We start from the raw sequence: 16,730 nt of genomic DNA, 5'->3' as shown, positions 1-16,730 counted from the left end.
TGTAAATGCACTTTGCTTTAATAATGCAATAGTCTTACAGAAACAAGTTTAATTAGATAAAGACAAATATATTGTTGATATCAGTGATGAACAATTTATTGAGAAAAATTATTATAGTACAGATATTTCAATCGATATGTTTCATCAATGCTCCAAATAAAACTTATAAAAATAGATTTAGCCATTTAAAAAACATATGGAAAAAAGTGTTGACTTTCTAATTTAACCCAAGTTATTTTGCATTAACTTCAAACATACAAGTTAAATAAAATTGTGAGATACTATAGTCTCAATTCCCGAAAGTTTCCTGAAATTTTGCGTCCCAAGTACTGGGACAAACACTTAATGATCCTTATATATAAATTTAAAAAAAATATGTTAATTCATTTTTTATCTTACAGTTGTTTTATGGCACTATGTGAATTGTACATTATTGTGCGAAACCTGTTTCTGACGCCATTATCACTCCAGCTGTTAAACATAACTCGTTTTCTCTCATCTATATTACACTTTTTTCCTTTGATTTTACATGAATTTTTCAATAGAACTAGAGAAAACATGTATACAAATATTTAAACAGAGCTCAGGTAACCAGTACGGCCTTGAAAAGTATAAATGTGTTGGAAGACGAGTTTGTTACTTGGCTAAAAATAATATACTACAATAAATGCAATCTGATGCATTTTATAAACTCGTTAAAAATATGTATTGCATTACAAAATTATTATTAAAGAACATGTAATTAATATTTTTATATGATAATAATAAAACATTTAGCAGTTGAAAAGAAATTTAAGGTAAAAACAGTATATTTAAAAAATAATTTGATCTTGACCTAATTTATTTTTTATAAATATTTTACCATAATTACTTGACAGGTTTAATGATTTTTTTTAATGTATTACTGTTTTATGATCTACTGGACCAAATGAATACAATGAGTAAAGACTTGTCGCAAATACACGTTAAAAGCGCAATAAACCAAAACAATATTAGTCTTAACGACACGCCGATTATTTATATTATTAATTTATTTGCGCAATGGTTTTAGGCAATTTACGTCGGATGGCATAAAAGATATTTTTGCTTTTATAAATTCTTCCGTTATATAAATGCATTATTAGCTTGTCAGGCATATAATGAAATTATATATTATAATTATTAATATATTAGATTCACAGATTTTCAGTCTGGTGGTTAATTCTAACTTGTAAGAATTCATGATTTCTGATTGACTTTTTCAGTTGGTACAGATTTATTCCATTGTAACGCATTGGGCTAACGCCTGTCAAGTTACATCAAAAGATTTATTCAAAAAGATATTCTTCACATACTTCATCGACGTAATGTATATCAAATAATGATGTACGTTTGCTCTCTGATACGCAATATCATTTGTTCACGCCGACGAAAAGAAAAAAAAATCATGTAGGTCTATACTTTGAGTATGTGTTTTGCGACTAATTTACCACTAAAGTTGTACCATAATAAAATAACCGAAATAATCAATAATCATATACAAAATTGCAAATTATTTTTATCTCATAAGAATATTCATTTATATAAATACAATATTAAATATAAAGTTTTTTATATAAAATACATAAAAGTATATAGTTATATATATATACATATATCACAATTAAGTAAAAGTAATTAGTTTATAACTACTTTATAGTTCATTATTGTTAAAATTAAGTTAAATTAAGTATTAAATATATAAAAAATAAATCAATATATAATTAATATACTTTTCATTAACTTCTAATTGAATCATATAATTAGTTTAATTTATCAATAATATTACATACAAATTCAAGTGGTATTTAAAAATAATAATTTTATAAATATAAACTATTAGCATATTTATGTATACGATTATCTGAGAAGTATCAGTAAATTATCATCAACTGGTACTTGTTAGTTATTTTAACGATTTACCTTAACATTAAACCTGTATTTGGTCGCAATAGTACTGCACTTACTTATTTTTAAAACATATTACCATATATAAAGGTTCATTCTTTATCTTACAGTTGCATTCTTCGCAACTTTGCAAAGCTTATAACATCTCAAAATGAAGCTCTCAACACTTTTAATATGCGTGATTTTATCTGTTTCTCAAGTAAAGTATTTATTTTTCCATTTTTTAAATATTAAAAAAATGTAATTGAATAAGTAAAAATTCTATTTAAGACACTGACGCCTCAGCAGAAGAAAAATAATTTACCTTTATATGCAAAATGCGGTTATAAAACTGGCGTAAGTCCAAAATTAGTTCGAAGAGCTACAAATGGTGATTACAGCTTCGACGATGTCAAAGTTAAAAACTTTTTCGCTTGCATGATGATGATGGTCGGAATTATGGATGAAGAAGGTAATTTTTTGGACGAAGTAGCTTTGAGTAAAATTCCGGAGAGTGATAGAGAAGATGTTAAAAGAGCCATAGAAGCTTGTAAATCTGAAAAAGCGGAAACTGCACCTGAGTCTGCTTGGAGATATTCGGAATGCTACAACAAAGAAAGGCCAGGCCAAGAAGACTTCTTCTAAATTTTGAACCAGTCGTAGTTATCTTAACTATCGATTTCATTTGTGCTCCGGAACATTTGTTTTTCATTAGTGATGTACATTTAACGATAATGATTGACTGTCTATATTCATGTTACATTATCCAAGATGAAGTTCTCAGTACTGGTCTTGTGTGCGATACTCACTGTTGCGCAGGTATTTTTATATGAAAAAATATTTTTATTTTATAAAAAAAATTTATTAACTTTTAGGCAATTACTTCTGAAGAAAGAAAACGTGTCATAAAATTGTACGATTTGTGCAGCAAAGAAACTGGTGCTGATTTAAAAATAGTCGAAAGGGTCAGGAAAGCTGATTACAACTTCAATGATGCTCAAGTTAAAGACTACTTCGTTTGTATGATGAAAAAAATTGAAATCATGGATGATAAGGGAAATTTCTTAGAAGATGTTGCTTTAACAAAAGTTCCTGAAAAGGAACAAGGAGATGTTAAAAGAGCTTTTAATGTCTGTCGACCTAAAAAGGTACCTAGTGTCTCTCAAACTGCTTGGAATTATGTTATATGTTACAACAATGAAAGACCAGACAAAGAAGACTTTTTTTAACTCTAAAGTATAAAAAAATAAACATATTAATAGCATTATCATTGCTTTTTTTATTTTAATATCATATACCCTGAAATATTAATATTCGATAGTTCTTTATAAAAGATGTAATAGACTGTCTACCACATATTTTCTATAATTAAAAAAAGAAGCGGTTTGACTTGATTGAATTGCATTGCAACTCTTTGTTATGTTAGAAGCGTAATAACCTTGATTTAAAATCAGATAACAATCAAAACCTGTCTTGCGTGGTTATAGTAAATATATAAAGATATCCCCCACTTTTTTAATTATATTTAGTGTTATAAATAACTATTTTTATCATCATCATTTCAGTACACATTGAAGAACTACTCTGTCAACAACAAATAATATATAATGAAGGGCTCTATATTTGTTTTAAGTGTATTAATAGCAGTTGCTCAGGTAATATAATATAATATTACATATATAAAGTATCTTTTTGTGTTAATTAAAAATATTTTATTACAGGCACTGACACCTCAAGAAAAAGAACAAGTTGATATTTACTATGTTCAATGTTTCGATGAAACTGGTGCTGATCCAGCATTAGCCAAAAGGGCACATTCTGGGGATTACAGTTTCAACGATGGCAAAGTTAAGGACCTTTTCGCTTGTATGATGAAAAAGGTCGGAATCATGGATGTAAAAGGCGAGTTTTTGGAAGATGTTGCTTTGAATAAGGTCGCTGAGAGTGAAAAAACAGATGTTAAAAAAGCTTTCGATGCTTGTCGTTCTAAAAAGGTAGAAAATAATGTGTCAGAAACTGCATGGAAATATGTTGAATGCTATAACACTGAAAGACCAGGTAAGGAAGATTTCTTTTAAGTGTATATTGTGTCGTTTAATCTATATTGAAAATGTTTATATTTTTAAATAAAATGAAATTGAAAGCGACTTAAATTTTATATTTTATTTATTTTTAATTTTATTGAAAGACTAGGAAAAAATTGATTATATAAATCTGCGTTCATAAATACTAGATTATGATATTGTAACAAATTTGTATATTTAAATATAAGCAATTATTTATTTAAAAATTACTTTTGCCTTTTTTGTTTTATTAATTACTATACTTAAAAAAACATATTTCTGTTAAAACTGTGACCAAGCCTAAGCTTTTTAATTACTTGCTTTACGTACAAAAAGAAAAAATAAAATTGCTTAAATATTTTGATACAGTGAGTACATATTTTTTATTATATATCTCACGTAGTTATTTAATTAATTAAAAATGCAAGTACACATTCCTTTCTGTTTTATAGATAAAGCAGGTTTGTATGAAATATATTTCATTAGGGATCATTAAAACTTTATTTATATTTTATTTATTTACTAAACTAAACTTTATTGTTTATTTATTAACTATGTTCTGTAAAATGTTTTATTAACTATATAATGTAAAAATAACTGAAAGTTATTCATATTCATTACTTATGAAAAATATAAATATTGTATGTATGTCCCTTACTATCGTGAGGTACCGCAGCTAGCAAGTATACGAATACCGGTCTATCAACTTTTTAGGTAATAAATATTACTTTTATAAATGTAGTTTATTGATATTTTTGGTAATCGCTTATTCATTATTAATATCATCTAATTTTTTAAAACTATTTTTATGTAACATAGAGTACATACAATATTTTAAGACTTACAATTTACTGTATTTACTACACATTAAAAATATAAATAATTCATAATACACAATAAATCTAATAATAGTTCTTGTTTTATATTTTTTTAAGCTGAACCAGTTTCTTGTTTATTTAATAATAATTATGAAAATAATGTATTATTGTTTTTTGTTAAGAAATATATAATAATGTAGTATTTATAAATTATTCATAATAAATAATTAAGTTAAAAAAGCAATTATATATTATATATTTTAATATTACATAAGCTAGTTTCTAGTTTATTTTATAACCCTTTGTGTAGTGAGTTAATTTACACACATGAGTTAATTTATACGTTCCATAATTATTTCTGATGTTACTTATTTATTTTTATTTTATTTATTACATTCTGCTATTAAATTTCGTTATTTTATTTAAAGTATTTTTTATAAGTTATTCGGCTTTTGTGGATTTTTTTATATTAATGCAGAGACTTTAAATATTTTTTATGAAATTAATACAAAATAATTTTTGTAAAATTAAATGATATTATTTTCTCTAAAAATCGTTTACATTATTTTTTTCTTAATTTGGATAAAATGTTTTATATTTAATATTTTTTCAGTTATATATGTAAATATATAACGTTCTGTGGTATCAAAAAACAGAGACAGACTGACCACCGTACATGTACGGCGATACTGCTGAAAGGGGTAATAATTAAAATAATAATCTAGTGTTTGATTTAAAACTAATGAAGAATAGATAGATTTAGTTCCTTACATTTATTAATCATGAAATATGCATATATCAGTTATCGATAACACATAATTTAATATAAAAAAACTATTCGGACGTTTGTAAAAAAATGGTAGTATTTTTTAATATAAAAACTGAAAATTCGTCATATTTATAACCAATAAAAATTTGCTTATAGTTTGTTATAAAGAAAATATGGATTTTTTGTATATTAATGTTGTATTGTATAAAAATATATACTTCTTAATATCCATCCAGCTGCGCAATAAGGGCTAAGGTCATTCAGACGACAATTTAAAATTTATGAAAAGGAAATGGCAACACGTTTTGACAAAAGACCTAATAACATACTATAATAATTGGAAAGTTTATTTTTTTAATCAAGAAGGTAGGACATGTAAGCTGTGTTTTGTACTAATTTATATTTAAATTTGTGATGTAATAAATATAAAAAAATAGTAACATTATCACGTGTCAAGATTTAATCAGATTAGAAAAAATAATGTGTATAGTATTAATTACCTCGCTTTTGACACATAACCCCAAAAACTGCTCGTTGAGCACCTTTTGTGCGTAACAAATGCAATAGACAATGTATTTATCAGGTCTAAAAATCGCTATTGTAACCTATTCCTTGAATTAAACGTAAATATATTTTGTTGTATGTATGTCGAATATACAAGCGATGCAACTGAACAACCGACATTTGCATCTGTGCTTTAATATAGACATATTAAATAAAGAGTGTAAAAGATCGATTTGTCATATCGGCAGATTATCAAGCGATTCGAAACGAGAGGACGAGAGACGATTACGCGATCGATATAAGAAAATCACACGATTCAAGACGGCAGACAACCAGACCGAGACCGAGAACAAACAACAACACGAGAGACCTCAGTGGATCGTCCAGAGAATATAATTTTTGTCTATTTTAGTAGAAAAGTCTTTGTTTTTTGGTGTCAAAACACGAAAAATTTTTATATAGATCTATCCATATTTTATTAATATTTTGTATTATAAAAAAATATTTATTGTACTATATATTTATCTTACTTATACCAGATAATACCAGACAACCTAAACGACGTTCTTTGAAACAATTTTTTTTACATCTTTATACTTCTTATATATCATGAACTTTAAATACTGATTTTTGAGTCTTTTAAAAATAATATAAACCGGTAAATAATCACATTTTCTAAGTGCTTCCAAAAAACTTTTCATTCTGCCAGGCACTGAGAATATCAATTATTTTGTGCTACATTATTCGGTGGATTTTGGGTCGTGAAACATGGCAGAAAGGATTTTTTCTATTTATGAAATACAACAATGTTTCTCTCAAGTGTTATTATCAAATGTTTTTTATAAATAACTACGTATTATGCAAATATATATTTAGTATAAAATGCATATTTTTTAATATAATTATGTTTTAAAAATAAATCTTATTTTTATAGATATTAAATTTATTAATTTTTGTGTCATAATAACTTATTGAAAATTTATGAAACTATTTGTTTTTAATGCTATTCTAATTTATACTATACACATTATTTTTCCTAATCTGATTAAATCTTGACACGTGATAATGCTACTATTTTTTATATTAATACATCACAAATTTAAATATAAATTAGTACAAAACACAGCTTACATGTCCTACCTTCTTGATTAAAGAAATAAACCAGCACCAGTGTTTATATTTAGTGTACACTGAAACCGGTCCATGTTAAAAGGGCAATGAAATAAACCACACTCGCTGGACGTTAATAGTTTGGGAAACTCTCGTTTCGTTAATTGACGGCGTGCCTTAAAAGAGAATTTACAAATTGACAATGCAGACTAAGTATTCACTGCTGAACTACTATATACGTGATTAAACGAGAACTTAATTTGAATTTTGGATTGAGCGTTTTGCAATTGCGGGAGCATGCGGGGCTTGCACTCGGTTCAACATTCCGAGCACGTGCCGCCGATCTTTCTCGGACACGAGAGAGACGAAATGAGAAATCCCAATGGATTTGGTGAATCTAGGATATGGACAGTGACGGTCAAACTTTTAAGGACTGCGGTCTATACTACAAGATCTACTTATTGGTATTTATAAATCTTGAATATTTTACTCAAAATCGCATTACCTTTAGACATAAGAGCATATTTTTTTTATATTATAGTATTATGCTTTCTCCATGGTTTGTACTAAATAGTGAATCTATTGGACCTGAAATCGAATTGAAACTTATTCAGGATCTCTTCACTGTATTTGCCTAATCTGTTGAGTAGACTTTATAGGCCATGTTTAGAATTGGTATTTAGGAAGAGCACTAAAATACGTTAAAAATGTAAATTTAAAAGCATTTATATTTTAATTTTAATAAAACTGTTATAATAATATATAAAATGTACTCACTAGATAAAAAAAGAGAACAATATAGAAAAAAAAACTTTTAGTCAGTGCATTTATTATGTCAGTAGGTGGTTGTTTTACATATATGTGTATAAAACGGAATCCTTAAAGCTCTTGAGAATAATAAATACAGAAAAACGTTTAAAGAATATTTTTTATTGTTTCCTTTAAATGCAAGTCGGATTCTCATGTGATCAATCACAATGAAAGGCAAGATACAAATTGAAATACATTACATGTTACATTTAACAAATTGTTTCTTAAATTCGCTTCGTAGTCTACATTTGTTTTTACTATTTTAACTATGGTTTACATTAAAGGGGAAATCTCAGCAGGTAATTAATCAAGCGACTATCGCTGAGCTCCTACGGGAACGGCTGGATAATACCAAGCGTTGAAGTTTACTGTCGCTAAGTAACTCTGGAAGCAGGACAATGTATCCTGGGATAGCTTTACTTATATCTTATCAATCGAAGACTTATATCTTTAAGATTGCGTTAAAAATTTGTGGTAGCTTAGGTGAGGTAAAAAAAATTCAAACTTTGGTTAATTAAAACTTTTATATCAGAGTTATTTAATCGATTTATATAAACAAAGATTGGAGTGGGTGTATACAGTTGTTTAAATATCCAATACTCATTCAAAATGATCTGAAAAATCTCTTCATAAAATAAAATTTATTTTAACCTCGCCTTATAATTTAGTTTATGAGCTTTCCTCGCATCAAAACACGTTACATATTGTATTCTTTGTGTTTATAGAGCCTCTAGCAGCTTCGGGCAAACCTTCAGGGAGAGGAATTAAGAGCATCGCCACAGACCGGAGGATAATTGCTTTTACCGCAAGCCGCATTTGTGCGGCTGCACTTAATCAAAAACCGCTTCCCATAAATAAACCCACTCCTATTTTCACCGAAGGGAATCTTAAAAAAAATAAGCACCAATTGGTGACCTCGAAAATTAAACCGTTGCATATATACGGTTTCCTTTTTTACGATTTGGTCTTCATTCTTTCTCGTCTTATTGCTTGTTATGCTCTTGCGGGTTGTTCTCTATGTCTGCAATGAGAAAAAAATCAAATTGAATTTTCCGGGAAGGAAAATTTAAGTCACAAAACGGCGACGTATCCGTTCGGCTATATTGTTTTTCGGCGCCGACGCCGCAGGGCGAGGAAGTGGTTAGTTGAGGATTTTAGGGGATACGAAACTATCTATAGAAACTAAGAAAAGCGTTGAAACTAGCATCTAAATGAGATGATCTTTAGTGAGCTTGTTTTGCTTCAGGAAATGGAATGGCGTAAAATAAACATAATAATATAAAATAGTTAAAATTTATATATATAAAAAGAAAAAGTTCAAGCAAACTACCCCGAGGAATTTCACGCTCAATTAAGAGTTTATTATTTAATGAAACAACACATATTATACTTTTTGTATGCAGGTTTGGCCCACTTGTTAAAGACTGCGATCGACTTATTTTAATTTTAGGATTTGAATGGATTTTTTATGGAATATTCAATGGGAATTAGTTAACCTTGAAGGATCTTTCATGTTGCTATTTTTGAAACTCATCCGATTATATGTTTTATTACTTAAAGATACAAAAATGCTGATTCACATAAGTACTAGTTCCAAAACACATATAATAGGAAAAGGGACGATTTTAAAATTAGTTTGCCGCCGGCTGTCGTCGAGTTAACACGTAAAATTTTATCTTATTTTGTAGCTCTTGTTAGTCTACTTTTGTTAATACTCAGAAGGTTTTTTTTACCCTATAGAAAAAAATGTCAAGGCCAGAAATCGAGGAGATCTATTTGCGTTATTATATGCTATTTTTGTTCGATCAAGGAAAGAAAGCAAACGAAGCCACTCAGATCATCTGTGAAATTTATGGAGACGTATTGCATCTTCAAAAATGTCACAGGTGCTTTAGAAAATTTAAAAGTAGTGATAGGGGTTGAAAAATGCCCCCAAATCAGGAAGACCTACAAAATTAGATGATGACGTGTTAAAATCACCAGTGGAAGCGGATCCCCGAAAAACCATCAAAGAATTGTCAGAGGAGCTTGGCTGCCCTTGAACGACCGTTAAAGACCATCTCAAGCGCATTGGAAAAAAACACAGGCAAGGAATTTGGGTACCGCACGAACTTTCACAAACGGCCATTGAGCATCGTCGCTATTGTCTAGGCACGAAACAGCATCATTTTTGAGAAGGATCGTTACAAGCGATGAGAAGTGGATCCTATACAACAATCCAAAGAAAAAAATCAATGGCTTTCTAAAAACGAAGTACCCATACCTACCCCTAAACCCTCATTGACCTTAAAAAAGGTCCTTCTTTGTGTTTGGTGGGACATGATTGGCGTCATCCATTACGAGTTATTAAAACCTGGTCAAACAATTACTGCAGAGGTATACTGTGGTCAATTAGTCAGAATGAAAGCGGAGCTGTTGAAAAAACGTTCAGTTTTGGTCAACAATCAAAGGCGAATTTTGCAGCACGACAATGCCAGACCACGCGCGGCACGGATCACGCAGGAAAAAATCAGGGAGCTTGATTTTGAGGTTTTACAGCATCCATCATATTCCCCCAATATCGCACCCTCTGACTACCATCTTTTTAGATCTTTAGAGCATTCGCTTAAAAATAAAATTTTTAATTCATTTGACAGTATCAAAATCACATAGAATCATTCTCTAACGAAACACATGCAGAGTTCTATAAAAAAAGGGATTGAAAAGCTGCCTGATCGTTGGAGAAAAGTAATAGAAAACAATGGAAATTATTTTACTGATTAAAATTGTATATATATTTTTTTTTAATAATTTTTTTGTATGTGAAAAATAATTATCATTACTTTCCGCTTTTCCATATGAATATTCACAGAATCTTTTTGCGTTAAGGTTTTTTTTGCTACAAATATATTTATCCAAAGATCTGACTTTCAAAACATACATTACAAGCTAAAAAAAATATTTTCAAGTACTTATTATTAAAATTAAACAGCTCTGCAAATTTATTTGCATCTGATTGAATATCCACAGTACTCTTGAATAGATTGATCATAATTTTAATTTTTCTTCTGGAGCACTATAAGCATCATATAAAGATCTGCAGTAGACAAAACATTTGAGGAATATGATTAATAATTAAAGTTCTAGAATAAAGAATCATTTATTGACAACACCAAATGATAAATCTTATTCTTGTTTATCATTCAGAAGACGCAGCTCTTGCGATTCTGAACCAGTGGAAGAATAAAGTTTGGGGTTGAATAAGCTGTCAAATTATTTTTTCAATAGCCATAGTATTGAGAAAGGTTTAAGTGCCATATTGAGTTAGTAAGTAGTAATTTTATATGGCATAGGTGCACTTTGGAAGGTTTGGGAACATTTTTAGGGCATTGCTCCTTTTATTGCGGTAGTTTAGATAATATAAAAAGTACTTAAAATAAACTTTTATGGGTTTATCCGATTTATTTTTGTAATAAGAAGGCACTAGGATAGAATGAATGGTATCAGTATTTTCTCAAGGGTAGAGGTGACGATGGGGCGACTTAGGAACTTTTCCTATTATAAAAGAGTAATTTAACTCAACAAGCTCGTATATTATGAAGACGCATTCCAAAGCGCCGCCATCAAAGTGTTATAAAAGTCACGTAATACTGTCAAATTACTAAATTGACGAGCGTTACGAAGCCAGAAACTTATTATTTTGCAAAAAATATATGATATACTCAAAGTTGAAATAAAGTTTTATGTGAAATAAATTATTGCAACAGTTTTAAAATATGTATAATCATATAAATTTAGTAATCAATGAATTAGTTTAAATTTATAGTTAGTGCAATCAAAATTTACAGCCAAAAAAATGTACAACAATAAAATAAAAATCTAAAACCTCGGAAAATGAATGCCAAAATTTGTTGCAAATACTTATTAAAAGCATAAGTGTTTGCGACTTATAAAACAATATTATTTGTCACGCCAAAGCTATACAAATGCACGTGACGATAGAAGATTTGTACGGATTAGGGAAACTTGTAAATTAACCTTTTAAACGGACTTGTAAATTAACCTTTTGACCGTTGGTGTCTATAAAAATACAAAGGGAGCAATAAAGAATAGAATGTGGCTTGTAGTTACTAAGATTACTATAACAGCATAATAAATAAAAATCCGATATTAAAAAATTTTAAAATCATACAACACAAAAGTTTATATATTCCCTGCTTTTTATGTATAATATATAGATATTAAAATTTCAATTGCCTTATTACCGTTAAATATGGGTAATAAAATTGTAATTTCCTAATTACCGATTAAGATTTATAGATCAGGGTTGGCCAAACACCGAAAAAGATAGGGCGTCGGAAATTTTCGTTTTTAATCAACACGATTTCGAGACGACCCCACTTGAAAAAGTGTCGGCGCAAATTTTAAAGTTTTCACCTCCTATCGCCGTTTTCGAAAATAAACTCGCCGAAAAGTTCCTTAATCGTCGACCCCTTTTAATAATAAATCACGAAAGGCTTGGTATCTTTATGACGATCTCGCTTATCTGCGTTAACTTTTGATAATGCAATTTTAATTAGTGGGAGAAGTCCCCATTAAAAACCGATGTGTCCGACGCACTACTTTTCTCTCCATGTTTTTGTTTATCCTGAGAATATATAAATAAAATATTATTTTGATATTAAACAGTGGTTTATAAACTTATGGGTTTTATATAGACTAAAAATTCTCTTACTTTGGGTACGTTCGTTTTACTAAAACATTAATTATGTCTGTACTAAAATAATATAATATATGTCATCAATACCACGATCAGAAAAGTTAAAAAATATATATTTATTCGCAAAAATAAAATGGGAAAAATGAGGTTGTGAATAAAGTTAATTTAAGAGTAGCTCATTTATTAACTAATAAAATCTGATGGTGAATTATTTTTGTCGTATATGATTATTGCTGTCTCATTTAAATCTATCAAGCGTTCGCTAAAAACAGTGGCTAAAAGTATTAAGCACATTGTGAGTAACATCAATAGACAATTTGCTAGCAAAGTAAATGATTCACCCGGTGGTACATAAACTTTTTTGCCTCTCAATTTTCTTGCTAAATCCTGTTTTTATTAGGCTATATCAAATTATATATGACATTTTCAATTCCCAAAAAAACAACAATAAAAAATGGAAAGTTTAAAACCATTTTTTTATCACAATGATTTTTTTCTTCAAAATAATAAAAATTAAAATTAAGTTGTAATAAAGATCTCATGTATTAACTAATCAAAAAAGCTTTTTAGCAATGGTAAATTAATTAAATCATGTTAAATTATTGAAGCTAAATAATGCGCCCCAAAATAAAGGCTTAGGTTAAGCACATTGTGAGTTACATCAATAGGCAATTAAATAAAAAAGTGTATATTCATATTGTCAGAAAAATATATATTATTAGATTTTGAGTGTCATACTTTTAAAGCAGAGTGGAGTGTTATTTATTTTGTTATCGAATTAAACAATAAAGCATTGTATTTATTGTGCGATGAAATGATGTCTGTACTAAAAGAATAAAATATACGTCATTACCAGACTAAGCAACGATAGAAAAAGTTTAAATGTTTCAAAGTGATTTTTTTATCACCATGCATTTTTTCGCATAAATGAAATAATATAAATGCGGTTGTAACTTAAATAAATTTAAGAATAACTCATTTATTAACTAATAAAATTAAGTCAATTTTCAATAGTGAATTATTAAAGTCGTGAATGACTGTTATCGCAAAAATAGAAAGCCATTTTTCGATCTATCAGACTTTCGCTGAGATCAGTTGATAAAAGTGTTGAACACATTGTGAGTAACATCAATAGGCAATTTAATAGCAAAGCAAATGATTTTAAAAAAAAAAGTTGCCTTCATCTAGTGGTACATAAACTTTTTTTGTATGTAAAAAGTATGTATTTATCATAGTACCAAAAATTTTATAATAAATAAAATTGTTCACAAAAATTTGCTAGTTCAAACTGCGATTTTAGTAAATTTTTTTTAAATTTTGATGCAAGTACCTATTACTTCCACGTTTTTTAAAATGTATTTGACTGTACAATTACGAAACTTTTACTTCGCCTTCAGTTGAAAGTGATTCAAATAAAAAAAGCTAGCAGATTTTTAAATGTTTTTTTCATGTTTTTTTCAATAATCGTATCAATAAATCACAATTTTAGGTCAGGATTAACAGATGACCATTTTCAATCAAATTTGACGATAGGAAGTGACGAACTTTGACCCCAGTTTGATGAAATTTTATCTCAAAAAAATAACATTATTTTTATAAGAAAAGCTTATTGCTACACTCGCGTATTTTGAGCAATTTACAATAGATGCCAAAATAGCATATTCGAATAAATAAAATTTACATAAAAATGCTCAGTTGAAGAGTCAATTACATTACTAATTTTTGATCTGGGAAAACTTCAAGTTCTACTACCCCACTTTCCCCTTTCCCGATTTAGCCCTGTCCTCGCTAAAATGTGGAGGCTGCAGACTTGTAGGTGTTTGGATCGATCCGGTGCTAATCAGCACTGCAGACAATCGCCACACGCCATACACACATTTCCTCGTTCTGCCAGCGAATCAACGCCGAAAAGCCTGAAACACATTTCCATTTATCGAATGTACTGTATGTACCTCTGTTACTTATAATGGAGCACCAAAAGTGGCACACGCGACAAAGTGTCTTTTTTTCTCTCGCGGCAATAAAGCGAAAATGGAAAGTGACGTTCGGCGATTGTGTCGGCGAGATATCAATTCGGCGTGTGCGAGAGTGGCAAGTTTTTATGGTAAGTGAAAATGGATGTAGGGGATAGCTTCGAGAACGGATCAATATCACTTTCATTTTATCTCATATAATTTCATGAAGCTCGAGGGTGGAACCGACAGCTCAGCGCCGCAATCAAGTGATGGATTGCCGTTCACCTTAAGAATACTTAAGATTATCGAGCCAGATACCACACTCACACAAGCTCCATTAGTGGATGATGCGCACACATCGAGCTTTTTGACTCTCGAAATATGAATGAGGTTCATATAGAGAAAAGCTTTGTCAACGTGCATCAGGTATATATCATAATTTACAAATATTCGTTTAAAGTAAAATACATGATATTGATTTATAACCGTTTAACTATTAACATTTTATAATTAAAATACGAGAAAGTGTTTAAGATTAGTTTTAGTATCAATAATCGATAATTGTAGTATCGATTATTGTCACATACGGTCTGCATTGAGTAGCATAGTTACGATATTTTATTTCTCACGCTCATCAATTTCGCTAAAAATATTTTAGACCTGTCGGGTGCTCTACTTGATAGGTTAAACAGTTTTATTAAAAAAAAATTTAGTTTATTATAAAAAAATATTTTATGATCTTTTTCTAGATGACTAGCAGGCAAAATAAATTTTACTATTGTTACTCTAGATGAATATTAAAATATGCCTGACTAATTGTTGCGATGTGCTGTATCTATTTAATATTGATCTGAAGGCCGCAATAGCAGCAAGTCTCATAGAGCAAATTTTGAAATGTGTTGATTGAATTTAAGATTGGGGTCCAGATATTTTCTGCTAGATTTATATTTAAAATAAATGTCCAATTTTTAAGCGTCTGAATTTGAATAAAATACTCCCTAAAATTATTAAAATATTTTCAGATTTTTTATTTCGGTTTAGCATTTGGCCATCATGGCGGTACATCAGCTGATTTAAAAAAAATAATATACATTCATAAATATATCGGTATAGTTCTTTTAAACAACGAGAAGGCTTTTGACACTTTTTGACATGACGTTTATAAATGTTAAACTCTGATTAATTGCATAAGCCGTATAATAAAGAATAACTGCGCAAAAAATATTTACAGTTGCTAACAGAGAAGAAGTTCTACTTTATGTAATGATCTAATTGTCCCTCAACGCAGCATTCTCAGCCCAATCTTTTACTTTTATTAAATCATAACATTCCAACGCCAGTTTAAAGCTACCTAGCGTAATAAAAGCGCTCATAAATCAGAAAAAATATTAATAAAAAATCATCAGGCTAAGAGGACTCCAAAATTTCAAAGAAGAAATGTTTTGAGTAGCAAAGATAAGCTGTTTCTGTATATCTATATACCTGATGAAGTTCAAATATCGTCTAGCACACCCGAGGTGGTACCCCAAATTAGTTCTTAAAAATAATAAATAATTCTAAAACTAACATTAGACAGCTTTACTTGCCGAGAAGTAATTAAAAAACCGTATAAGATTTTTGTCATAAAAAAATGTTGAACTATTATAGATAAATAAAAATATATAAAACGATTACTGACCTTGACAATTACAATTTGTACGAATTAACGTTTAGATCCCTATGAGACCAACCATCCGAGAAGTTGCATGATTTGTATCCAAGTGATTACTGCTGTGATACCTGTAAGTATACAGATAAATTAGAGTTGCTCACCGTTGGTTTCGGCATTCGTTCTTAATACTAATTTGAACAAGTATAGTAATTTTTTTTAAATAAATGTTATTGCTAAGTAAAAAGTTTTTTCGATGACACGTTTAAGTTCTGAATTATTATTAATTGTCAATGTTTATATTTTTTGGATCGTTCGGGCTACTTTAACATGTGTTTTTTTTATGTGAGCTCATACGATTTACATCGTTAATAAAAAGAGCTAGATAAGATTTAGACAATCTTTTAGTTTGTTTCTAGTATCTGCTATCGTTTTTGTGTATTTATTTT

At 29.0% G+C, this 16,730-nt stretch overlaps 4 protein-coding genes across 4 annotated transcripts in view; 3 read left to right on the top strand and 1 right to left on the bottom strand.

The window, feature by feature from the left end:
* Positions 1-16,407, bottom strand: part of LOC148236351 (B1 protein-like) — a 31,856-nt gene extending 15,449 nt beyond the window's left edge. Inside the window, exon 1 of the mRNA XM_088183731.1 lies at positions 16,312-16,407. The gene's annotated coding sequence lies outside the window, so the exon portion shown is untranslated. The remainder of the gene's footprint in view (positions 1-16,311) is intronic.
* On the top strand, positions 2,017-2,903 carry LOC148236354 (general odorant-binding protein 56d-like). The gene is made up of 2 exons (XM_088183732.1): positions 2,017-2,125; positions 2,197-2,903. The coding sequence occupies exons 1-2, from the start codon at positions 2,078-2,080 to the stop codon at positions 2,548-2,550; spliced, it is 402 nt and encodes a 133-aa protein (XP_088039858.1). The 5' UTR covers positions 2,017-2,077; the 3' UTR covers positions 2,551-2,903.
* LOC148236353 (uncharacterized) lies at positions 2,586-3,175 on the top strand. The gene is made up of 2 exons (XM_088183733.1): positions 2,586-2,724; positions 2,781-3,175. The coding sequence occupies exons 1-2, from the start codon at positions 2,677-2,679 to the stop codon at positions 3,132-3,134; spliced, it is 402 nt and encodes a 133-aa protein (XP_088039859.1). The 5' UTR covers positions 2,586-2,676; the 3' UTR covers positions 3,135-3,175.
* On the top strand, positions 3,465-4,052 carry LOC148236352 (B2 protein-like). Its single transcript, XM_088183729.1, has 2 exons — positions 3,465-3,560; positions 3,627-4,052. Exons 1-2 carry the CDS (start codon positions 3,513-3,515, stop codon positions 3,981-3,983), a joined length of 405 nt encoding a protein of 134 aa, XP_088039855.1. The 5' UTR covers positions 3,465-3,512; the 3' UTR covers positions 3,984-4,052.
* Positions 16,408-16,730: the final 323 nt, after the last annotated feature.

The sequence above is a fragment of the Plectrocnemia conspersa genome, unplaced genomic scaffold (genome assembly GCF_051122295.1).
Source record: "Plectrocnemia conspersa isolate PC_06_02 unplaced genomic scaffold, ASM5112229v1 ptg000003l, whole genome shotgun sequence".
Lineage (NCBI taxonomy): Eukaryota > Metazoa > Arthropoda > Insecta > Trichoptera > Polycentropodidae > Plectrocnemia > Plectrocnemia conspersa.
The sequence above is the reverse complement of the archived record's forward strand: the minus strand, read 5'-3'. Positions and strand labels throughout refer to the sequence as shown.